The 25,397-nt window shown below is 41.8% G+C and overlaps 1 protein-coding gene across 3 annotated transcripts in view; it reads right to left on the bottom strand.

Annotated features, from left to right (window-relative positions):
- Nucleotides 1–25,397, bottom strand: part of TMEM104 (transmembrane protein 104) — an 87,298-nt gene that overhangs the window by 10,923 nt on the left and 50,978 nt on the right. For 2 of the 3 annotated variants that reach the window (XM_044453684.1, XM_044453685.1), the window contains one exon: nt 22,315–22,408. In XM_044453684.1, coding sequence (XP_044309619.1) covers nt 22,315–22,408 — 94 coding nt within the window. The remainder of the gene's footprint in view (nt 1–22,314; nt 22,409–25,397) is intronic. The other variant, XM_044453686.1, reaches the window with a different exon arrangement.

Genomic DNA, 25,397 nt, shown 5'->3' with positions numbered 1-25,397 from the left:
GAACCTGCATCTAGATGCTACTACTTAGGGGAAGCCTTGAAGCCCTGGGATATTAAAAACAAATCCATTTGTGGCCGAAAGATAAGGACACAAAGCTCCACAGGGAACAGGGAAAAGTTAATTCAGTCTTTTCAAGCTGATTTAAGTACTGTTTGACAGAGTGATGGCACTTTTCTAAACGAGTGATGCTGCCCCACAGAAACAGTATTGAACAGGAACCGGTGTGAAAACCTCCAAATGTTCAGCAGGAGCAAGACACCATATTAGGCTTTTCTATAAAGGCAGCACGGGTTACAGCTGGTCTCACCCTGCTCTTACGCTGACCATTTGTTTTTATGCTGATGAAAAGTAGGAAGTGGGATACTTTACTTTAGAGTTCTCTGGTCTAGCTCATTTAAACAAATGTTCCCATTATCATAGAAGCATGCTCCATTTTCTGTGTAGAATGAAAAGATATGCATGCTCCTGGGAAACTTTGCTGACTATGAATGCAGCAGGTATTTTGGCAACATATATTCAGGTGCGGATGTGCTCAACCGGTGTCTGGCTGTGATAATGGACTGGATGAAGGTGAACAAACTGAAACTCAATCTAGACAAGAATAAGACCCTATTGGTGGGTGAGTCTTTTGACCAGATGGGGGCTGTTCAACCTATTCTAGATGGGGGTCACATTCCCCCTGAAGGGGCAGCAGGTTCGTAGCACTGGGGTGCTCCTTGATCCATCTCTGTCAGGTGACATCAGTGGCTTTGAGTGCCTTCAACCTGCTTTGGCTTGTGGCCCAGCTGCACCCCTACCTGGACAAGGATAGCCTGGCTTCAGGAATCTACGCTCTGATAATCTCTAAATTAAATTACTGCAATGCACACTACGTGCAGCTGTCCTTGAAGATAGTTCAGAAGCTGCATCTGGTACAGAATGTGGCAGCCAGATTAATAACAGGGACCAGGGCATCTGAACATGTAAGACCTGTTCCGGCCCACCTGCATTGGCTGCCAGTATGTCCCCACTCTCAATTTAAGGTACTGATCTTAACCTATGAAGCCCTACATGGCTTGAGACTGCAATACCTTTTGGAGCACCTCCAACCCTGATCTTCCTGAACATTGTTTATTTATTTATTTATTAAAACATTTTTATGCCGCCCCATTCGCCGAAACCTCAGGGCGGCTTACAACAATAAATTAAAAGTAATTATAATATAAATTACAATAAATATAAACATTAAATTAAAAATACAAAAATACAATATAAAATATGCTCAATCTCTGGGGCCTTCCTCCAAGTGTCAAGTTTTTGAGAGGCCCTCAGGGTGAGACCCAAGGGGAGGACGTTTTCTGTGGTGGCCCCCATCTTTGGGGCAGCCTCCCTGCTATGACCTGCCTGGTGCCAAATTTGCCATCTTTTCAGCATCAGGTTAAGACAGCTTTCTTTGTGGAGGCCTTTAATGACCTCCTTGGCCATTCAGATTAGGTCCTGACACAATTATCCAGCTGCCTTTCTTTCATTCTTGATTGGGTCTTTTTATTGTCTTACAATATATGTTTATGATACTTGAGATTAATTTTAATTCTTGTTAATGTTTTATCTATTATTGTTTTTATACTTTGTTGTAAACTGCCCAAAGAGCTTTGGCTACAGGTGGCATAGAGATAAATAAGTTAATAAATGCTATCACAAAGCTAATTAATGAACATCAGTGCTGAAGTACCTCAAGCAAAATTTCAGTCATTCTGGAGAACATTTCTAGGAGTCTGTAAGGCAATGAAGTCAAGAGGAATGCTTACATGGACCCAAACACATTCTTGGGCAAAACAGCTCTGTAGTTACGATGCATTTTCCAGCAATGTAGCTCTTGACCTTCTCCATTCTCCAAGACCAGAAGCCTTGCTGAACACTAATCAAAGGTCACTAGTATGCAAGGAGCACACCTTGTTTTAATTGTCAAATCTTCAAACGAACTAGAGCAGGTCAGTGCGTGAAATCCCACACTGAGAGAAAGGGAGGTCCCCAGGCCACATTGCTCCCCTCAGCCCATTTAGAACCATTTGTTTAAGTAAGCACTGTCTTAAGGGTTTTGACACATTTGTGGCAGAGCTATCCATCAGCACTAGCTTACGGCATGACAGAGCTTTCCTCCCAAAGCAGAGAATCAATATGCCAGAGTATAATGATAATGAATCACCCTCTTGCAATACATGCCGCCGCGTGCTTTGCTCCTCATGGAAAAGAAGTAGCAGGATGGCCTCTTGGGGGGTTGGTGGAGAGGAAGCACCTGGAGGCACACAGGTGGAAGAGAGGATACTCCCACCTTCTCAGGGCAAATGCCCTTTGGAGACTCTTCAGGGATAATTACTCTTCCCACCCAGTTATACAGACTCAGACACCTGCTGCCTTGCTCTCCCTTACAGAATGTTAGGCTGCTGGCCTACAGATCCCAATAGTGGGATTTTTCTTACCAGTGGACAAAACACTGCTGCTGAGCGCATTTAGCTCAGAATCAAAAAGAAAAAAATACAGACATGTATGAAATTAGTGACATAGTCATATCTTCTAAGTTGACATCACCATCATTATTACAACATCTCCTTTATATCCCACCTTTTCCTCTTGAAAGAAACCCAAGGTGGCTTACACAGTCCTCCTCCACTCCATTTTAGTCTCACAACAACCTCCTTCTGAGGTCAAGAGTGACTGACTGGCCCAAAGTCACCTAGTGAGCATCATGACCAACTGGGGACTAGAACCTGGATCTTCCAAGAAATTCTAACCACTACAGCACACTGGTTTTAGTTCAGTCTGTGCTTTTAACTGATAAAATAAGTATGACAGCACTGGAATAAAAGTAATATTTTTAGAAGTATAATAGAATCAAGTTCTCTTGAAAGACTGCAGTGTGTATGTAGAAGAAATCTGAGAGGAAGCAAAGCCGCAGTACTAAAAGTCTTGTGTTTGTACACTTCTGTTAAATTGGATTTCTATGAGTGGCCTAAAACTGCATGGAAATTGTTCAATGGTAGTCTTGACAAAAGCCAAATATTATCCTGAAGCAGAAGCATTGATCTAACTGACACGCTAAGAATAAAAATAAAACTTGGAAGTTGCACTGCTTTCAGTTCATCTTAATTTCAAATGATCACACTGAGGTCTGCAGCCTTTGATCAACTTCCTTCACGTTATTCATGGACTCTTCTCCCTCATTTGATATTTAAGTCACAGGCTTCATTATATGTAAGCTTTTGTAAAATTACTTGTGTACTGGAGTTGTCAAGAACAACAAATGAGAAAGTACTTTGCTGATTGAGATATACAGTGAACGACTCACTCCTCCCAAAGAGAAGGTCAATGGAGGTGATCAGCAAGTTCTGATGCTGCTGGCAAAGACCGCAGCGGCGGCCCTTGGAACGGACACTGCCAGTCAGAACACTCCTTCCTGTGGAAGCAGATTGTGGGGGCTTAAGAAGTGATATGGGTGGCCATGTCGCCACAGGAAGAATCAGGGGTATTATAGCATCGTGACACTTACTACGGGAAGTCACTTGAAATGGTTATGCTGTTTCGCCTGCACACAACTTTAACATTAACATAGCCATGCCCCTGATATTTAACCAAAGTCACTTGTGTCACCCCACAAGAATGGGGACTGGCAGAGCTGGAGCCCCTCACATGCCCTCTAAGATCTGCTCTGGGGAAACCCTCCAGAATCCATTCCAGATGCAAATAAAGTGGTACAGAGGAGGAAAGTTCCACTGTGCGAGCAGAAATCTATTTGTGGTAACCCGAATTACAAGGCTTCCAGTGCTGCAAGCCAATGAATGGGAGCTAATATTCCTCTCCTGTTCTGCTGATGGCAGCACACAGAGGAACACACCAGCAAGCCTAGAGCAGGGCTAAGTGTGCAAGAGCAATGCTAAGCCAATTGTCTGCTTCTGCTAGCATGTTAAATAAACACAGAATTAAATATTGGGCTCTGAATCCAGCATCCCAGGAATCTCTGCTTTTGTTGAGAAGACAAATATTTAAAACCTAGCCCTTGTGGCTTTGAAGATGGTTTCAAAATGCAAAATTAATAATTTGTGGCCAATTTCAAACACAGGGCACGACAATGAAGAAAAGCTGACAGGAAAATGACAGTGTTCATAATGTTTATCATCGTCTATAATCATCATATATTCATTGTTTTATGTCAATAAAACAAAAAGACTTCCTAATGATTAGGGCTGTGAAAAAGCAGATGTTCTCATATTTTATGGCTTCTGCATAGCCTAAATTGCCTGATCCTGCCTAATCTTGGAAGCTAAATAGGGTTGTGCCTGGTTGAAATCTGGATGGGTGACTGTGAACTGCCCAGAGAGCTTTGGCTATGGGTGCTATAGAAATGTAATGTAATAATAATATTTTAGTACACCTCAGTGTAGGCTGTCAAACAAAAACAATTCTTGTCTCGCTCACAAGAAATATGCAATGCCTATATGCACAGTGCCTCATGAAAATACAAAACAAACTAAGTCTTTTGGATGGACCACTACCAAATGAAATTTAGCTTCCTACCATGATTTCAACAATAAAGCATGCTATTACAGATGTTATAGAACACAGAGTTACTCTTATTGGATTTACCTCCACCTTTCTTCTTGAAAATAGCAACCAATTAAAACAATACCACCATTTTGAATGCCACAGCCGAGCAGGAAGGAGTTGACCTGGGTGTACCCAATGGCACAGCTTTCTATTCCCAACTAGAAGAACACACCCTTCTTAAAGATTTACTTATATGGCAGTTACCCTTAACAGCCAGATCCAATACTCAACGTCACCAGCAAAACCATTTTGACTCTTCCTTAGTCCTTCCAGGGGACTAAGAATTAAACTGGCATGGTTTCACCTCACTCACCCTGTAGGCTATACTGAAAACTAGTCCCTCAACAAGCCAGGAGAAGCATGAGCTTTCAACACTGTCTTCGCAAATATATTTTCTTCTCCTCTATTACTACATTATTTATCTACAAGGACTACGACAGCTGCTGTCCTCTCCAGAAGGGACCAAGAAAAATGCACACATATGCACACATACAGTTTGTGAGAGAATGGTATCAATCAAACACCCTTAAAGCAAATACAAGATGGTTTATCGCTCAGACATTTCCTTCATCCCACTACTGATATGTGTAGAACAGTCCAAAGAGAAAGATATCTCACAGAAAACTCAGCTTTTTACTGCAGGCAGAATACCTGTCTAAATGGTAAGGATACTAGCAGATTAAACTCACTGCAGTAGGCTGGAAAACAGCAACAGTCTATATCTTTGCACCTAGCCATGCCTCTAAACATTGAAGCCTTCCCCATTCTCTTTTCCAGTTTGCAATATCTAATTTTAAGAGACATAGCACAACTGGCTTGGATATACAATCCCTAGATACATTTACATTTTAATTTCAAAACAGCTGCAGGATTGCTACAACTACGGGCTAGAATTCTAAAGCTATACAGAGGCTCAGGGGAAGAGGAGTTGATTGTTTTCTGCCAATGGTTTTTCTGTTGCAAAAGGCAAGTGATGAAAGCCGAACTACCACAACGCAGACCTCACATTGGCTTTTAGTGTTATGTTCTAGACCAGGACTGAGGAAGAGCTAAGAGGTTCGCTGGTAATGAAGAACTAGTTTCTTTCACTAAACAGTGATTTAGCACACCATATGCTTGAAAACAAGCAAGCAAAAGAGCTAAAACTGAACATGCTTAAGAGGTGGTAAATGAGCAGATCATTTGAGATGACTTCTCAAGTTCAGATGCCAGTACAGGCAAATGGGATGTGCCTGTATATATTGTATATACTGTATTTATTGTATATATTTTAAAATGTTATTTTAATTTTTTGTTGTAAGCCGCCCCGAGGCTTCGGCGAATGGGGCGGCATAAAAATGTTTTAATAAATAAAAAATAAATAAATAAACTAAATGGTGGCATATTGCATGCTGCTGGTCAGAATCCTAGTCGCTCCATTCCACCCTTTTTAGCTGCTCACGCTTCCCCTACCCAAGAGTCAGCACTCCATGGCCACTAAGCATGCTTGGTTTCACTGGGCTGCTTTGGGGTTCCTCCAATGTTAAGAATTCTCCTCCAATATGTTCTGCACCTCTCCAAACTAAGTGCTCACCACAAGCCTGTGATACCTCCATTTAATTGTAGATTGTGTCACTGCAGCCACTTAAAAACGGCATGCACAGCCTGAATATCAGGAACAGAGGAAACAAGCAGAGTCAACAAAATCTCAACTATAGAGTGTGTCAGCTGACTCTATGGCTGAAGAAGGTTACGCTATTGAAGTGTCTTCTGATCTAGGCCTTGCACTGCATGACAAAGCCCACATGTGTGATGCACAGAGACCACAATGAAGAACAAAAGCTAGCATTAAGGTCCCTACCCTAAGTTGGCTCTTACTACCTGAACAAAACGCCTGAACTTTTAAAGGCACAAGCAGCCTTCATACAAGAGTGCCTGAGGCTTTTGCATGCAGCTATGTGCTTGACTTGGCCTAGTAGGAGGTCTCAGAGAGCAGCTACATTAAAAGCCTGAATTTCTCCATTTCTTGGATTTCTATGGACAGTGTTCACCTCTGTCCCTGTGGATATTTGAAAATAGCTTTCCCATGTAAGCCAGAAAGCATTCAGTCCAGACAATGTTATATTGTACACTGCCCAGAGAGTCTTATAGGGCCACAGGAGCAGTATGAATGAATGAATGAATGAAATGTGGTCATTCTTTTTAAGAGACTCTTCCTCCTGTTTCAGCCACTCAATTCCTCCCTGCTTCCCTTCTGCCTGTTTTCCACAGCAGCAACCTTCTATGTGCAGTGAACATGCTCAGTTCTCAGCAAGTTGTTTCATGGGGTGAAACTTACAATATAGTTGTTTTCCTACTTTTTGCCCACCTTGGGGTTTTTCTGAGCCTGTTGATACCTCTCCTCATACACACACTGATACCATTTTGGATATATAACTGCAGGCACTCTTCTCTGAATTGGAAAGATAATTCAAGAGGACAATTGTGCAAAGCCCCAAATAAGCCACTTGTAAGAAATTCCAGCTATGGGGCAGCATATGGCTTAGCCAATGCACTCCCCCCCCATTCCCAAAGTTTATAGAATGGTGGAAAGTGTGTTGCAGTAAGGGCTGGTTCTGGAAGCCCTTTCCTCTCCAAGAGGTAACTATTCAATCTAAGGATTTTTTAAAAATCATCTTTGATACAAGCATGCTTTCAGCGATGTATATTTGGGCTAGAAATCTGTCATGCATATTGATTTCCTAAGTTACCATATTTTTTGCTCTATAAGACGCACCTGACCATAAGATGCACCTAGCTTTTAGAGGAGGAAAACAAGAAAAAAATATTCTGAATCAAATGGTTTACTAAACTATTTAATAAACTATAACAGAATACAGTAATACCGTATTTCAACCTTGTAAAGTGAACAGCAGTCAACAGTGGCATTAAGAACCATCATCACTGTCATTAACAAAAGAGAGCCTTTAAAGTTCGAGTACTCTTCTAGTTTTCCTTGAACCCATAGAACTCATCATCATCAAAGTCAGAATTTATGAAGCTCTGTTGCTCACAATCACTGACATCACTTTCTTAGTCAGTAGTAGAATTATTGAAGGAATTCACAATCTACACCAGTTATACAAGAGCTGCTGCAGACAATTCAATAACAAATCTAAAAAAGCCAGTAATGTCCATGCTGACCTACTAGTAAATAGTAGAAAAAAACTTCTGACAAAAAATTAGATATTGTACGGTAAATCAAACACACAGCGGACTAAGTATTTGAAGAATAAACTTCATACACGAAGGTAATGTTGTTCAAATATCCACTGATCCTAAAAAAAATGTGTCTGATCAACTAACAGATAACTGATCCATGGAAAGCTTCCTGATAATCACAGGCACATTCCCCATCACTTCCCCCTGGGCTTCATTAAAAGATGGGTTGCCATTTGAAAACACACACCGACCTGTGATTAACAGCTCTCACCTGTGCTGGAGGAGGGGGGCGGAGCAGGGCGTGCCGAGTGCGTGCTGGCCAGGTGGTGCCACGTGGGGCCAGCAGTGTTCCGGTGCGGCAGCGGCAGGTCTTCCAGGGCGGTGGGGGTGAGTAGTCTGTCTCTCCGTGCAGCTGGCGGGTTAAAGCCCGCGACTCCTCCTCCTCCTCCGCACCGCTCCCCCTGAGCGGCACAGCTCTCACCTGCGCCGGAGGCAGAGCAGGGCACACCGAGTGCGTGACGGCCAGGTGGTGCCATGTGGTGCAGGCAGGCCGGCAGCGTCCCGGGCGTCGGGCACACACACATTCGCGCTATAAGACGCACAGACATTTCCCCTTACTTTTGAGGGGGGGGAAGTGCATCTTATAGAGCGAAAAATACGGTATATGCACAGGAACAAAAACACTGGCATCAGTACCTTTCCAAAGTTTTTAAAAAAGTGCTGGAAGAAACCCATTGTTGCCTTGCAGATCTTGAAAACTAGCACTTGCTTGCTCAGTGAAAGGCAAAATAGATACAGAGTAACAAATCTGATTTCTTTACTTTTATTGTCATTTTTCCCACACTGTTGCTATGGGATCTTGGGAAGCATACCAGTGCAATCTTATGCAGCCTCAGTGGGTTTAAGAGGACTTCTCCCTGTTATGAATGTATAGGATTGCAGCCTGCAGCTTGTATGTTGCCTTAACGGTTGAAAAAGCAGAAATCCAAAGACCCACCAGAAAGAGGGTCTTTTTGGTAGTGGCACCTCAGTTATGGAACTGACTTCCCAGGATTGTTTCTATGCTACCATCTCTATGGTTTTTTGAGCACACAGTGAAGACTTTTACTAACCCTTTCAATAAACTATGTCTTATAAACTGGGCCTCTCAGTTTAAAACCCATGTTTTCAAAGTGTTCTAATTATGTTACCATTTTATACTGAATTTCAAGTTGGGCTTGTCTTGTGAGCCACTTGGAGAACTTTTATTTAAATAGCTGCCATGAAACACAAGCATATAAAACACCACATTTGGACCCACTTAAATATGTAAAGCAGCACAAATTAATGTACTGGTTTGATTGAAATAAATACATTTGAGGGTAATACCAAGTAGGGTTGCAAAACTGTGTGCATGCTATCTTACAAACCAGGTGAATTTGCAGAAAGCATCATTATTAAAATACGTCTTTTTTTTTTTTTTTACAAATATAGCCTCTGATGTTGTCAGCACAAGAAATGCCCCTCTGTGAGGGCTTTCTGGGAACACCTGCCAGTAATATGTCAATAACAAACAGCAATAATTGCACTGCTTCAGTCTCTGTAGCCAGTATTAGTCTCTGCTAGGAAATATAGATTGTAAGAGGCAGCAGATGTATGAATGAATGCATTCATTCACTGATAAATTTATTCAGGCTATAACATTATGCTGGAAAAAAGGCATATGCTGAAGGTTGACTTGAGTGGCAAGGAAAAGCATTAGTACCACAAAGGCATTCTAAAAAGGAAGGCAGGTATGCTAAACACCCAATGTAAACCCAGGGAACAAGTGCCATCTATAGAAAAAAAGAGTTTCAACAATGGATCAGTTTCAGAAGCAGACATTTCTTCTGCTATCTCAAAATATTCTTAAAGGAAGGAGTAGTAATCCAAGTAAAGGTCTCCAAGTAAACTACAACTAATCCAAGTAAAGGTCTCCCAGCAAGTTTACAGCAGGTCATCCAATCAGGTCATCCAAAGTCATAGAAAGAAACAGATATTGTTTTAAAGGCAGAAGGAACTTGCAGTCATTAAGCTCAATTCTATCAAAGCAGGATCCACTGAAGTCCTAATTATACTAGAAAGATGGATATCTAACCATTTACTGAAAAACCTACAGAGAGAGCAAATCAGTATCATTTGCATTTAAACTTTAATCTTATAGTAAGCAACCTTTTTTAAAGTGCTGGTCTACACTACTGTACCTACCCACATGGCTTCTTGATCTACCTTCTTTGATCATGGGAATCTTCTTTATGGAAAACCTTTAAGTATTAATGTTGATCAAAACAAGCTGCCAGCAACAATATACTAACCTCATAAGGTAACAACACTTGTACTATTGTCTGACAAAAAGTAGCAGTATCATACTGCATAATTAGTTTCACCCAGCTCAGAAATGGAACAAAATCAGAGACAGGCACAGGCACATAAAATCACACTCAATAAAGTCAACATGTGACTGCACTGAAAATGGATCACCAGTGCGTCTATGGGCTTCCAGTCTTAAGAAAAACTGGCAGAAAACCTTATCAGAAAGGAAACAGAAGAAATTAAAAACAGCTTAAAAGCACACAGTGAAAAATAACCCTGTAAAACAAGAACACCTGGCATGGTTAATCCCTAAAGCCCCTTGATATCCAAGCATATCTTCAAAAGTCTCGGCATAAAGGACCTTTTTAACTTGGTACCAAAAAAGATGACAAGGTTGGCACTAGGCAGGCTGCAGAGGGGAAATCAGTCCATGGGTGGAGCACTACCAAGAAAGCCCTCCCTCTTGTTGCTGCCTCCCCCCCCCCACAAAGCCTTGGAGGAAGGCGCCAGACATTTAGTATAGTATCTAGGTACATTGTGGTTGGGAGAAGTGCTCCATTACATTCCCAAGCACTGTAAGAACTTATAGGTTAAAACCAGCTTCTTGAACGGAGCCTAGAAACAGGCAACAGAGTAAGTGGGCCAGAAGTGTTCTTATGTGTTTGGACCTACATATCCCAGTTATTAATATGGTTACTGCATTCTGCATGAGGTCCAGCTTCCAAACATTCCTCAAGGGCAGCCTCACATAGAGTACAATGCAGTAAACTAGGGTTCAGATGACTAGAGCACACAAAGAGCAGGCTATCCCTGTCCAGACAGAGGCATAGCTGGGCTACCAGCTAAAGCTAGTAGAAAGCACTTCAAGCCACCAAGGGCACCTGAGCCTCAAGTGACAAAGATGGAACAAGCTACAACCCTGCTCATTCATGGGGAGTTCAATGCAATCCAGAAAAGCTTGAACACCCTCCATCAGAGAAACTATCAGCCAAAACCATAACAGTCTTGTCTGGATTTAGCCTCAGTTTGTTAGCCTTTATCTAGACCATTGCCATGGCCAAACACCAGTTTAGCTCATCCAAAGCCTCAGCTGTTAAGGATGTAAAGGAGAAACAGAGCTGTGTGCCATCAATGTACAGCATTTACACAAATTGAATGCTTATATACTTAGTATGCACAGTTCTGTTTCTCCTAGTTATGAAACAATGGTCAACACTGGCTTTGTACCTGACAACTTGTAATTTTATTCAGTCACCCTCTCCTTGTGGCTTCTGAAATTTTACCATGCATGGTTCACATGCTTTTAAATACATTATCATCATGCCAAGATTCTCAGGAAATTCCTGTCCTCAGCACTACATTGTGCAGTTTCCCTCATCTGGCACATAATCTCAGAGTACACATAAATCTTATCCGTTTTAAACAACTTCAAGCACTTCCAGACTCTATCAACACTATGCATTTGATAAGGACGCTTTGTCCCATTTATGACTCTTGTGTTAGAGACGGCTGCTTAAACCAATCAGCACCACACGTGGCAAATACTAAAGCTACTTTTATTCCATCCACCTTTTACACGGACAAAACATGTTCATGCCTGAGTCCTATGAAGCAGTGCTAGCTTCAGCTGTAGCTAGGCTTTGCTTTTCAATAATTGGAGTGAATCACTTGCTTCGGCGAGGCAGAATTACAGAGCGCAAAACAGATTTTAAAGTAGCATTTTTGGAAGTATTTGGGGTTGTTTAATGTGCAGATAAGGATCTCTAGACAAGCTAATGTGGATCCCAGTGTCTGTGGGGAGAGATGCTTTTGTCTGGAGCTTGTGCCACTTGAGCTGGTGTGTCCCGGTGCCCTTCTTCCTCTTATTGGTTATGACAGGGAGCTTGCTCCATCATGCCAGCCTTTGTTTCCAGATCATGCCCCAAAGGTCCCACTAACAGATTCCACCCCAGCTGTCGAGAGCTGCTGACTTATCAAACTTGTATTCTGAAGCCCTAGATGATTTCAAGCATTTCTTACACCATATTGTTGGCCTGATGTTTCAGCAGGCAGCTTCAAAACAAAGTGACTCCATCAGAAGAATGCTGGTCCCTGATACATTCTTCATACTCAGCACCGAGTTATCAAGACTCATCCTCCCAGCCACGGTCACCTTAATTTGACATACTCCTGAAGTGGTGCATACTGACTTCAGCCAGCCTGAGTAAGCAGCAAGCACAGGGTAATTCCTGCGGGCAGACACACAGGCTCTTACATCAGTTTACTCAGATGGGTCGGCTGCCCCACATTTCTTACTCCAGTGTAAAGAGATTCTGACCTCCCATTTGTCAGGTTCGCTAGATTTCAAGGAAGATAAACCAAACTAAGCAAAGAGAAAAGGATGCTGTGTACTCCAGGCATTTCACAAGCAGCAACAGATGCGAGCCTGTTAACGATACAAAATGCTAATTTGGATCAGTCTGCCTAACCTGAAGGGTTTGGCATGAAAGCTCAGAATGGCTTCCAGAAACACCTTTGGAGCTACTGTCTTGCAATGAGCCAGGGAATGCTTTCCCAGCTACAGAACTACAGTCCAAGTGGAAGGAGTCTGTAAAAAGGGAGAAAAGATAAATATATGTGCTTCTGTCTCCCTCAAGGCCAGCAGCAAGGACTGGTAACAGTAAAGAACTTAATATCCAAGCTGAGAAGTGATTATTTTTTCACTCTTAACACCATTTACTTCCTCCATGGAACACAGAATTTGCAGGATGCGAGTGCTCAGACAAGAAAAGAAAGATATTAGGTATGAGTCAGATGTGTTTATCCATGTGGGTATAAACAAGTTCAAAGTCTCACAGACTGATTGCTACCTATGAAAACAGAGGCACAGCTGTGCAGTAAGATTACTAAATTAACACTTTCTTCTCTAATAAAACTGCACTGAGTTTTGCACATAACATCACAGAATACAGGTTGAATAACTGTAGCTGAATAGTGGATTATTGCTGAATTGTAAGGTGTCCCTACATGCATACAGTGTACTAACCTTAATCCAGAGTTCACAACCCAACAGCAAACTATAGGTGCTCTTCTTGGGATGTTTGTGATTAAGACCCAAATAATTTTGGGCTCCTTGAGCAGGTGGTGGCCATTCAGCTCCAGGCACTCTAGGGTGAGTCAGAGTATCTAATCCTTTTCGGCTGAGGTTCAGGTCAGGTTTTGGCATAGAGATGGCTTTGCTCACCCTGTGTGATGACCAGTGTTGGCAGAGAGATGGGAAGTTGCAACTGTGTAGATATCCCTAGATGCCTCAGCAGCTTTCAATGCCTTCTGTAGAGTCTGGGGGAGAATGTGTGCAGGTATCTGGGAAGACAGGGTCAGGTGGGAGACAAGGACAGAAGCAGGACTATACTGGAGCTGAGCAGGAGTCAATTAGGCGGGCAGGCAGGAACAAGGATTTGGGGAGGCAATGTAGGAAGCCAGAGCACAAGGTAGCCACCAGGACAGTAGTGCAGTGAAGACTTTTATGCTGCCCTCCAGGGCTTCCAGCTGCACTGCACAATTGCCACACAGCTGCTTCCTGCAAGTGCCTGCAAGGGTGTTCCAGTTTCTGTAGGCACTTTCAGGATGGGTCAGGCTCTGATCCTGACACCATTAATCATGCTGTCCTGGGGTGACTGACTGAGTTGGGAGCACTGATAGCAGTGGTTCCACTCCTACTTGGCAAGTCAACTCCAGAAGGTCGTGCTTGAAAGATATTGTTCAGCCTCATGGATTCTCCAGTATGGGGTTCTTCAAGAGCCAGCCTTGTTAATTATGCTGTTCAACATGTACATGAAACCACTGAGTAGGGTCATGCTGAGCTCTGGAGTGCATTGCCATCCACACACGGAAGACATACAGCTCTACTCTCCTTTTCTTCTTCAGCATCTGAGGTTGTCATTGTCCAAATGTGGTGCCAGGCTGCAACAATGGACTTTATGGGGCTAACGAAATGAAGCTCAAGCTAGACAAGTCTAAGAGGTTTTTGGTAGATTGTTCCTCTGACTAGATGGAGGGTGTTCAACCAGGAAGGGGCTGGTTTTAGTTGCTTAACTATAAACATGTGGGTTTACATATGGTTTTAATTTCTTATGTAATCTGATGTTTTGCTTTATTCTAGATTGTATTTTATTGCATTTATTACTGCTGTTCACTATTCAGAGAATGTCAGCTATTGGGTGATACAGAAATCAAATAGATAAACAAATAATTAAGCACCCCATAGTTAAACCATCATGCAGGGTTTGTGCCTAACGATTACCCATGATTCAGCAATCACCCATACTAAACTCATTTCCTGGGCTGTTGCATGCAAACCAGGCCATGGAACAGCCAGCAAGGCACTGCCCTAGCATTGCATTATACCAAGGGATAGTTTGTCCTCCACTGAATCTGAACAGGAATCAAACTAATTAACAAATTCCCCTCCAAATTATGCCCAAACTACTCTCACAGCCTTGGTGTTATTGGGTGGTAATGAAACAAACATTTATTTAATTATGCTCTTTCTTGAGCACAAAGAGGCAAAGCTAGGCTTGTGTACTAAGGTTTTATACTTTTACAACTTCAGCCAGACAGGCTGTCAACATGTGTGCCATCTACATGATGCACCTACACAGAAGCCTAGAGCATCAGAACTCTCCAAGTGAGCTGAGAAGGGACTGCTGTCACATTCTCAATACAACTTAATGAGACTATTACTATTGTCAAGAAATATGGAGGGTGCAATGGTGGCAGGTAAGTAACGTTTCTTGGTTGCCGTCACTGTCACAAAGTAGGTTTTAACATAAGCTTTTACTGCTATTTGGTAATATTCACAGTGAGACTTGCATGAGTTGTATTCTCATAATCTCCCAGCCTGTTCATTGCCTCCAACTCTCAAATAAACCATGGAGTTAACTGGGCTCCACGTTGTAGAAGAGGAGACTTGGGAGCAATCATGTCATCAACTCATTCCAATTCAAGTTTCCACAGTGACTCCAGGGCTTCCAGCACAGCATTAGCTGTGTTGACTGTAAACTGACATAATAATGACACTGTACGTTCACCACTTTGATAACCCAATGAAAAGCAATATATACATTTGGATAACAAACTTGCACAGTATTCAGGAATCCACAAGATTTTGTAAGTTTTCTTGAGAAGGAAACTTACTTAATGGGTCTACTACCCTTGTAGAGGAGAATGAAAGTATCTTGGTCATGATAGGAGTGTCACAAAAAGCCTTCTCACCCCAGTTCAAGGCTACCAATCCTTGTCTGGTTGAAAATATCAGGTTCAAAGTATGTCCTACAGAGAGTATGGGTCACAAGATAATCTCAGACTTGTAAAGGTGACCATGACATCCTAAGCCAGTTCCACCAAGGTAGCCTTGGTTGGAATGTTAAAATGCCCCAGCACTAAGTTGTCCTTAGTGATTCCAGCATTGTTCTTCAGTTCTTCTAGCTTGGCATGGAGACTGATAGGCAGTGGGGAGGTCAATAAACCCAAAGAATCTCCACTCTATCTCCCAACTCAGGTACAAAAACACAAGACTAGCTGTCAACTGAATGGGCATCTTGAAGAGAGAGGGACTCATTATAGATGATAACAATCTTCTTTGTTGAGTCCTCCAGCCTATGTTTATGCATTCATTTATATGTGTTGATTTTATTCCCACAACATTATAAACTGGGTGGTTTATGGTGGTTTTTTAAAAAAGGCCATAAAACAACAAAAATAACCTTATACATTTATCTCAAGAAAGGAACAGATGAAGAAACTTCAAACAATTGAGGCAGCAAAACCGAAATTTAACTGAGTTGACACCCTGAAAAAAACCTGGCATGGATGCCTCCATTAAGCCTTGGATATCTATACAACAGGGGCAAGGTCCTTGGGCAGGTTTGGCAGGGAAACAAGTTTGGTTGCCCTGTATGATGACCTATGCCTTAGTTGTCTTTAAATACCTCAGTATAGGGGGTTGTCCTAACCTGGAACTGAAAGGACAGTAGAGTTGATACCAGGCATGCCTCCATGGAGGACTGGGACAGAGAAAACCTTCTTCTTTGTTGCCACCAACTTAGTCTCCGTTGGAAGTGGCACTTGGAGGAAGGCCTCCGATGTTGATCATACAGTCCAGGTAGATTCCATCAAATACCAAACTGTGTAAGACTTCATAGATTAAAACCAGCACCTTGAACCAGGTGTATCTCTTTCAGATGTCACGGGAGCACTCTCTCTCCCAGTGAAGCACTGATCACTTCCATGGCCCAGGTAGCTTTTTGTCCATGCTGACTTTTATAAGCCAGGAGGGGCAAGGATCCAGTGCAGAAGTAATTTCCACAGAAACTTCCTACCAATTGCTCAGCCTCCTTAAGTCCCTCTGAAAAATGCTCCTACATTGTCTTGACGATCAAGTCTGAGACAAGATTACTGAAAGGAAGGAACATTAGTAGTCAATTCTTTCAAGAAGCAAGCAGTCCACTTCCTCAACCTCAACTCAGGATGCAAAATGTTCAGGTCCTCACTGGGTTGTGCCATAGCATAATGTAAATTGGTTGACACAGCTGAGTAATAACTCTTTCCAGTTTGTCCATGCATCTATTGTAACAGCTCAGTTCCCTCAACCATGCTTAAATTACGAGCAATATATGACTTATCAGGGATCGACTGTGCATCAAACAGCACTGTCACATGACAGGAGGGCAAACTGGCAAGGCAACCCAAAGCCCACTGAATGGAGCAAAATGGAAGACCAAATAGCTCTTGGGCGTCTTATTGTCTATTCACTCACCGGGACTGTCCAATCCCCAGCATCATACCTCCCTGCTTGCTACCCGTGACTACTGTACTGAGAGACAATATGCTTATTGCCATCAGCAGCATACTCCACCATACAGAAGAGATAAACTAGGAAACATGAGTGTATCTGAACAACTCAGAAGCAAGTCTCACTTGTCAGCTCTGAATCACGGCCCACTGAAAGGCTTAAGAAAAGCAGACTACATAGTATAAACTTTGAACAGGAAGGTTTTAAAAAATGAAGGCAGAACTGAGGACTGTTTGCTGAAAACTGCTAAGAGCCAAGAAGTTTGAATAAAATTGTGAGTTAGAAGATGGTAAAAGGTAGGTCCACACCTGTGATGAGAGTTATCAGCTGACTCCAGATATTAGAAGAGAAGTCTAGTTAAAAGTAAAGAGGCTTTAAGGAAGACTATTTTGGAGAACTTATCTCTGGGTTGGGGGCAGGTCAAAATATCATTATTAATGAATGTGGAAATCTCAGTCCTGTATAAGACAACATCAAGTGATTTTTTTTCCTGACAGAACATTAGCTTTCCTATTCTGTTTCCACTTATAGCAAAGTACATGTTTTGTATGATGCTTGACATCAGATAACAAATACATTTTAAAAAAGAAGTCTTCAAACATTTTGAGTAATAACAATGCACTCCAATAAAGGGACATTTAACTGCCCAACAGGTGGTGATCTTATTTTAGAATTTCAACAAAGAGTTAATGTTGCATGACCTGCATAAGACTGTCTCCATTTCTCTTTTGATGAGTCTTAGAAAAAAATTATTATAAAAAAATTAATGAGACCTATGAACACTAGAATAGTAAACATAGTTCCTTTGGTTAGAGTAATAATGTATTCAAACACTCTGCCAACTATTTTCTGATGGTAAATGGGATATTAATAATGTGTGAGAGATTTAATATTAAATATATTAAACAACTCCTTCATGGATCACTGCCTTGTCGTGGCGAAGGGGCTTGCGTAGCTCAATGAAGCTATGAGCCATGCCGTGCGGGGTCACCCAAGACAGACAGGTCATAGCAGAGAGCTCTGACAAAACGTGATCCACTGGAGAAGGAAATGGCAACCCACTCCAGTATCTTTGCCATGAAAACCCCATGGACAGTACCAAAAGGCAAAAAGATATGACGCTGGAAGATGCGCCCCTCAGGTCGGAAGGTGTCCAATATGCTACTGGGGAAGAGTGGAGGGCTAGTACTAGTAGCGCCAGAAAGAATGAAGCGACTGGGTCAAAGCCCAAAGGACACTCAGTTGCAGATGTATTTGGTGGTGAAAGGAAAGTCCGATGCTGCAAAGATCTATACTCCATAGGAACCTGGAATGTAAGATCCATAAATCAAGGCAAGTTGGAGGTGGTCAAACAAGAGATGAGAAGACTGAACATCGACATCTTAGGAATCAGTGAACTAAAATGGACAGGAATCAGTGAACTAAAATGGACAGGTGAATTTAATTCAGATGACCATCAGGTATACTACTGAGGGCAAGAATGCTTCAGAAGAAATGGAGTAGCCTTCATAGTCAAAAAAAGAGTAGGAAAAGCAGTACTGGGATACAATCTCCAAAATGACAGAATGATCTCAGTTCGAATCCAAGGCAATCCATTCAACATCACAATAGTCCAAGTCTATGCCCCAACCACTGGTGCTGAAGAGGCTGAAGTTGACCGGTTCTATGAAGGCCTACAACACCTTCTAGAATTAACACCAAAAACAGATGTCCTTATCATCATGGGGGATTGGAATGCTAAAGTAGGAAGCCAAAAGATAACCGGAATAACAGGCAAGTTTGGCCTTGGAGTACAAAATGAAGTGGGGCACAGGCTGGTAGAATTTTGTCAAGAGAATATGATGGTCATAGCAAACACTCTTTTCCAACAACCCAAGAGACGACTCTACGCATGGACATCACCAGACGGTCAAACCAGAAATCAGATTGACTATGTGCTCTGCAGCCAAAGATGGAGAAGCTCTATACAGTCAGTAAAAACTAGACCAGGAGCTGACTGTGGCTCAGATCATGAGCTTCTGGTTGCAAAATTTAGGCTTAAGTTGAAGAAAGTAGGGAAAAGCACTAGGCCACTCAGGTATGACCTAAATCATATCCCTGATGAATATACAGTAGAGGTGACAAATAGATTTAAGGAATTAGATCTGATAGACAGAGTGCCTGAAGAACTATGGACGGAGGTTCACAACATTGTACAAGAGGCAGCAACTAAAGCCATCCCAAAGAAAAAGAAATGCAAGAAAGCAAAATGGCTGTCTGAGGAAGCTTTACAAATAGCTGAGGAAAGAAGGGAAGCGAAAGGCAAGGGAGAAAGAGAAAGATACAAACAATTGAATGCAGAATTCCAGAGAATAGCTAGAAGAGATAAGAATGCCTTCTTAAATGAACAGTGCAAAGAAATAGAAGAAAACAATAGAATAGGGAAGACCAGAGATCTCTTCAAGAAAATTGGATATGAACATTTCATGCAAAGATGGACATGATAAAGGACCAAAATGGCAGGGACCTAACAGAGGCAGAAGAAATTAAGAAGAGGTGGCAAGACTACACAGAAGAACTATACAAGAAAGAGCTTAACATCCCTGATAGCCACGATGGGGTGGTCACTGACCTCGAGCCAGACATCCTGGAATGTGAAGACAAATGGGCCTTAGGTAGTCTGAGCAACAACAAAGCTAGTGGAGGCAACAGTATTCCAGTTGAGCTATTCAAAATCCTAAAAGACGATGCAGTAAAAGTGCTACACTCAATATGCCAGCAAATTTGGAAATCTCAGCAGGGGCCAGAGGATTGGAAAAGGTCAGTTTACATTCCGATCCCAAAGAAGGGCAACTCATTACACATGCTAGCAAAGTTATGCTCAAAATCCTACAAGCTAGGCTGCAGCAGTATGTGGCCCAAGAACTACCAGAAGTACAGGCAGGATTTCGAAGAGGGAGAGGAACTAGAGATCAAATTGCCAACCTATGCTGGATCATGGAGAAAGCTAGGGAGTTCCAGAAAGACATCTACTTCTGCTTCACTGACTATGCTAAAGCCTTTGATTGTGTGGATCACAACAAACTGTGGCAAGTTCTTAAAGAGATGGGAGTACCAGACCATCTTATTTGTCCCTTGAGAAACCTATATGCAGGTCAAGAAGCAACAGTGAGAACTGGACATGGAACCACTGATTGGTTCAAAATTGAGAAAGGAGTTCGGCAAGGCTGTATACTGTCGCCCTGCCTATTTAACTTACATGCAGAGCACATCATGAGAAAGGCGGGGCTAGATGAATCACCAGTTGGAATTAAGATTGCTGGAAGAAATATCAACAACCTCAGATATGCAGATGATACCACTCTCATGGCAGAAAGTGAAGAGGAACTAAAGAGCCTCTTGATGCGGGCGAAGGAGGAGAGCGCAGAAGTTGGCTAGAAACTCAACATTAAGAAAACCAAGATCATGGCATCCGGTACTCTCACTTCCTGGCAAATAGATGGGGAAGAAATGGAGGTTGTGACAGACTTTATTTTCCTGGACTCCAAGATCTCCGCAGATGGGGACTGCAGCCAAGAAATTAAAAGACGCTTGCTCTTGGGGAGAAAAGCTATGGCAAATCTAGACAGCATACTAAAAAGCAGAGACATCATCCTGCCAACAAAAGTGCGTATAGTCAAGGCGATGGTTTTCCCAGTTGCAATGTATGGCTGTGAAAGCTGGACCATAAGGAAGACTGAGCACAAAAGGATTGAGGCCTTTGAATTGTGGTGCTGGAGGAGACTCCTGCGAGTCCCTTGGACCGCAAGGAGATCAAACCAGTCAGTCCTAGAGGAGATCAACCCTGACTGCTCTTTAGAAGGCCAGATACTGAAGATGAAACTCAAATACTTTGGCCACCTAATGAGAAGGAAGGACTCATTGGAGAAGAGTCTAATGCTGGGAACAATAGATGGCAAAAGAGGAAGGGGACGGCAGAGGATGAGGTGGCTGGATGGAGTCACTGAAGCAGTTGGTGTGAGCTTAGGTGGACTCTGGGAGATGGTGGAGGACAGGAGGGCCTGGAGGAATGTTGTCTATGGGGTTGCGATGGGTTGGGCACGACTTCGCGACTAACAACAACAAACATATTAAACAAAAAGATTTAAATTTCCTTCTGTATGATCCCTTCAACAAATGTATCCAAGAACTTAATCAGATAAATGAAAAAAAAATCATCTATATTGTGTAAAGAACCAAAATGGTTTAAATGGTCTTCTCCGCTGCATTTCATCCTTCGAACAACCTTATGAGGTAGGTTAGGCTGGGAGTTGGTGACTGGACCAAAGTCATCCAGTGAGCTCCATGATCATGTACACATCAGATCCTGAGTCTCTCAACTCCCAGTCTAGCCTTCTAACCATTATGCCACACCGATTCTTTTTGCCATGAAAGGTACCTGCACAAATAAAACCGAAAATGCTTTGGATGTAATTATACCATTTAATAAAATATATTCATTTTCTAAACTGTACTTCTTTCTGATCACACAAAGTAAAGGAAAATTCTCCAAATACTTAAGTGATTCCAAAAACATGCATGGCTAAATATCAGAGAGGTTCATGACATATAAACTAAGATTTCCATCTGCATCAAAAAGGGTACAAAATAAGCAATGCCATGATTCCTGTGCTCTTGGCAGTCCTATCGGGCTAAAAAGTGCTCATACAAGTAGTCTAGGCACATGAATATTGCTGCATCACAGGAAGAACTGCCAATGATATAGTAAGAACATAAAGACATAGGAAGAACTGTCCCGGATCAGGTCAAAGGCCTGGCTAGTACAGCATCCTGTTCACACAGTGGCCAACCCAATGCTGCGAGGAAGCCCACAAGGTGAATGAGCGTTGAGCCCCATGCTCCCACTTGTCTTTTCCACCAGCAGCCAGACTGAAGAATGCACCTCCAATAAAGTAGGTAATATATTGCCATCATTGGTCATAGTAGACATGGATAGTCTAATCCTTCATGAATGTGTGTGATCACCTTTCAAAACACGTCTTGTTGCAAAAAAATCTATAGTTTAGCTATGCACCCTGTGAAGTAGTACTTCCTTTTCTCTTTCCTTAACCTCCCAGCCTTCTACCTCATTAGACAACCCCAGGCTTTTGTATCATGAGAAAGCGAGCAAAGTGTATCCTTATCTAGTTTCTCCATGCTCTGCATAATTTTATACTTTGCTATTATTCCCCCTGCTCACCTTTCTTCGAAAGGGCAGCAAATCTTGTAACTTTTCCATATACAGGAGTTCCTTCAGCACCTTTGTCATCTTGGTTGTCTCTTTCTGCACCATTTCTAGCTCTGCAGCCGCCCTTTTATAGTGTGCTTGTATATCAATATTGGTGTAGAATAGCAAAGGCTCATGGACTTACCTATCCACCTCATTAATGATGTCATTATTTGCAGATACTTAGTTTTCTGTACATTAAAAAAGGTGAATGGGCCCAAGAGAAGGGTAAACGCTGCCTGAAAGAAACAAAAGTCCAGACTTAGTTAAATCATGCAAATAAGAAACTAAGAACATTCCCTGGAGAAGCACGTGAACCTCACTCAGGCGGTCCCTGATACTAAAGATTATTCATTTATTTAACTTTTGTTCTATAAAGCATATTATCATAATCTATCTTTCTAAAAATCTAGAAACTTTGCTACCTAGTCATCTTTCATACTGGTAATTTAATCAGTATTCCTACACGATTTGAAATGCCTCAGCTGTACAAAATGAATGGATTTTTCTCTTTCATGTACATTTAGATTGACTTAGCTCATACATTATAACAATCTATCATGGATAACTACCCATGGTGGGTTATCATGTTCTCCAAATTCAAATGGCTTCCCCACAGGGTGGCTTATATTCTCTGACAACCCATGGCTTCTTCTAGGGGCTGCCTGTTTGTATCACAGTGGGTTGCCATAGTGTCCTCCAAACCTGGAGGACCAATTTCATTACGGCTTGTGGGGACTGGATAGTGATCTATTTGGCAAGAGCGGCAAAAGTGCCTGTGGTTCTTCACAAGCTTGCTCATGTCGCCACCTGCTGCTGCCCCTGCAACAGAGGCTCCATCTGCACTTTTTTGGTCTAGAGAAAAGCACAACTGTGTTTGTAATTTTGTTGGTGCTGATCGATTCCACGTGTACTCTTACAGCTCTCTAATATATGCAGTCTTTTCTGGTCAATTTCCATGTCTCTTTCAAGCTGTCAAAAGGAGATGCCCAACAGGCAACAGACAAGGAAACTGACGGGCATGTCTACATTTGTGCACGGTTGCCAGAGTCCAACTGCCAAGTTATCAATTGAAAAGCACCAGTGGGGGGGGGGGGGGGGAGGCTTTTCTTCCCTTTAACAAACTTCCCTTTGTGCACAATAAATTTAATATATGTCCCTGAGCAAAAATTCTGCAAGATCGTAACAGGAGTATCATCCGCAACAGCAATATTATTGCACTGATAATCTGATTGGCTCCCTTTTCTTCAAGACAGTACAAGAATGCAAACAATGTGGCCCAGACTAAAATGTTATAGCCTCTTAATGGTTCATTTGCTGTCTTAAAAACCTCAGAACCATCAGTTTTATAGGTCTGAATCCGGAATTGGGGTCAGTGGAGCTCTGCTTGTGCTGGAGAAAGGATGCAAGGCATTGATTTTGGCCAGTTCTTCCTCCTACAACCCTTTCTGCCCCCTAAAATAGCTTCCCTGGGGACAGAAGGAACCCTTCAGAAAAGTGCAGGATATTATATTGAAGGTTGAAAGGGAAAATTGGCAAAAACTGCCACCTTACTATCTCCCTTCTCATGGAGAAGCTCCACTGGATCATGGTTCCCTTCAAAAACAGAAGTGCCCCTTCAGTTTGATGAGAGAAAAGTCTGCCTCCAACCCATTATGTTTAAGCCACTTTAACACTATCTTTTCCCTCAGTGCTGAATCTTATCCAAATATATAGCCATTACTCATTCAGAATTATTACTATTGATTATATAATAATTTAATAATTAATCACCTAAAAGAAAACAAGACACAGTACACAATAAAACAGAATGGCAAATCGCAAGCCTAAAATCAACTCACCTTCTTTGAAAAAGTTTCCTAAGGAAAGGTTTCCGAGAGCCATTCAGTGCATCAATGAATACTAATGTGTATTTCCCTCATATGCAGAATAGCCATTGAGAAAAAATACAACTTCCCTCTGGATTTAAATGATAAAATTTAAATTCTTTTATCCCTAATGTATCCTTCCTTTTCTCCAGGGCCCTTGTGACATATATATGTCCCTGATTTATCTAGTAATCTAACATCTGAATGTCTCTTGGATATTATCTCAGCCTTCATTTACTTGATTTAGTTAGATACGTCTGCCTTTTAAATTAAGCCTGCTAACATTAAACACAAAGATGTGTTAAACTATTTAAGCGTATCGTCTCAATATCATGTCAATTATCCATTACTCAATTTCTTGATTATTTTAATCTAATAATTCATTAAAGAGTTATTATATTAGTGCACTAACTCATTAAATATTGGGCTGCATGTAAAAAGTGAAACAATCAGTTGTACGAATTCAATAACTTAACAGTCCAATAAGTCCAATTAATTCAATTTTTCTTTGCATTTTTCTTTGCATTCTTTCATTTATCTTATAAGTCATAGCTGAGTAATCATTCATAATTGTCTTTCCAGTTGTCTTATCCAGTTACATGTTTCCTATACTTGAATTGTTGTGAAACTCTCAGAGAAAAATGGACCCTTCTATTACAGAGGGTATTCCCACAGAAAACATTCCAGATATGGAAAGGCATTTTGTATGCTACAACAACTAGCAATAAAAACTGAACTTAACACTGTTTAATAAAATAATCTTGATCGCCATTATTCTTAACTGAAAAGCTGAATCTGTATGACTCTTCTAGTCATACTGACCCACTTATGCCTTCATGGATCTGCAAAAAGTGATGTCACTGGGGTGCTCTACATAAGGGCTCTTTATCACGGCCCTTATGTGCCATGGCAAGCCATTTAATCATCCTGTCTAGAAGAAGGGGAAGAAGGTGCTTTTCTATTCCCCAGTCTCCTTATCGCTTATGGTAAGATGAGCTGCACAATGCAGTGGGTTGGAGGAGGGATACTTCAAGTTTAGCAAGGTGACCCAACACTACCCAGCCTCCAGCAACAGCTGAAGTACTTTAGACTAAGCAGCAGCACACCTATGTTCTAAGATCACTGAACCTGTAATGCTCGTGTTTCACAGACATAGAGAAGCAGGTACTTTTACTTAAATCATTGTATCTCTTCACTGAAGATATTGCCCACAACAGTTTTCAAGGTTAAAAATATTTTAAATATAAAATTACTCCATTAAAAAACCCAATGCGTTGCACCTGTAAAGCTTAGGAATCTTCACAAACCCTTTCAAGAATTAAGGAGGAATTAAGCAGTATACAGCATTATGAATAAAATC

This window comes from Varanus komodoensis, unplaced genomic scaffold (assembly GCF_004798865.1).
Source record: "Varanus komodoensis strain SLA01 unplaced genomic scaffold, ASM479886v1 scaffold7_1, whole genome shotgun sequence".
Lineage (NCBI taxonomy): Eukaryota > Metazoa > Chordata > Lepidosauria > Squamata > Varanidae > Varanus > Varanus komodoensis.
This window is presented reverse-complemented; position numbering and strand designations above follow the sequence as displayed.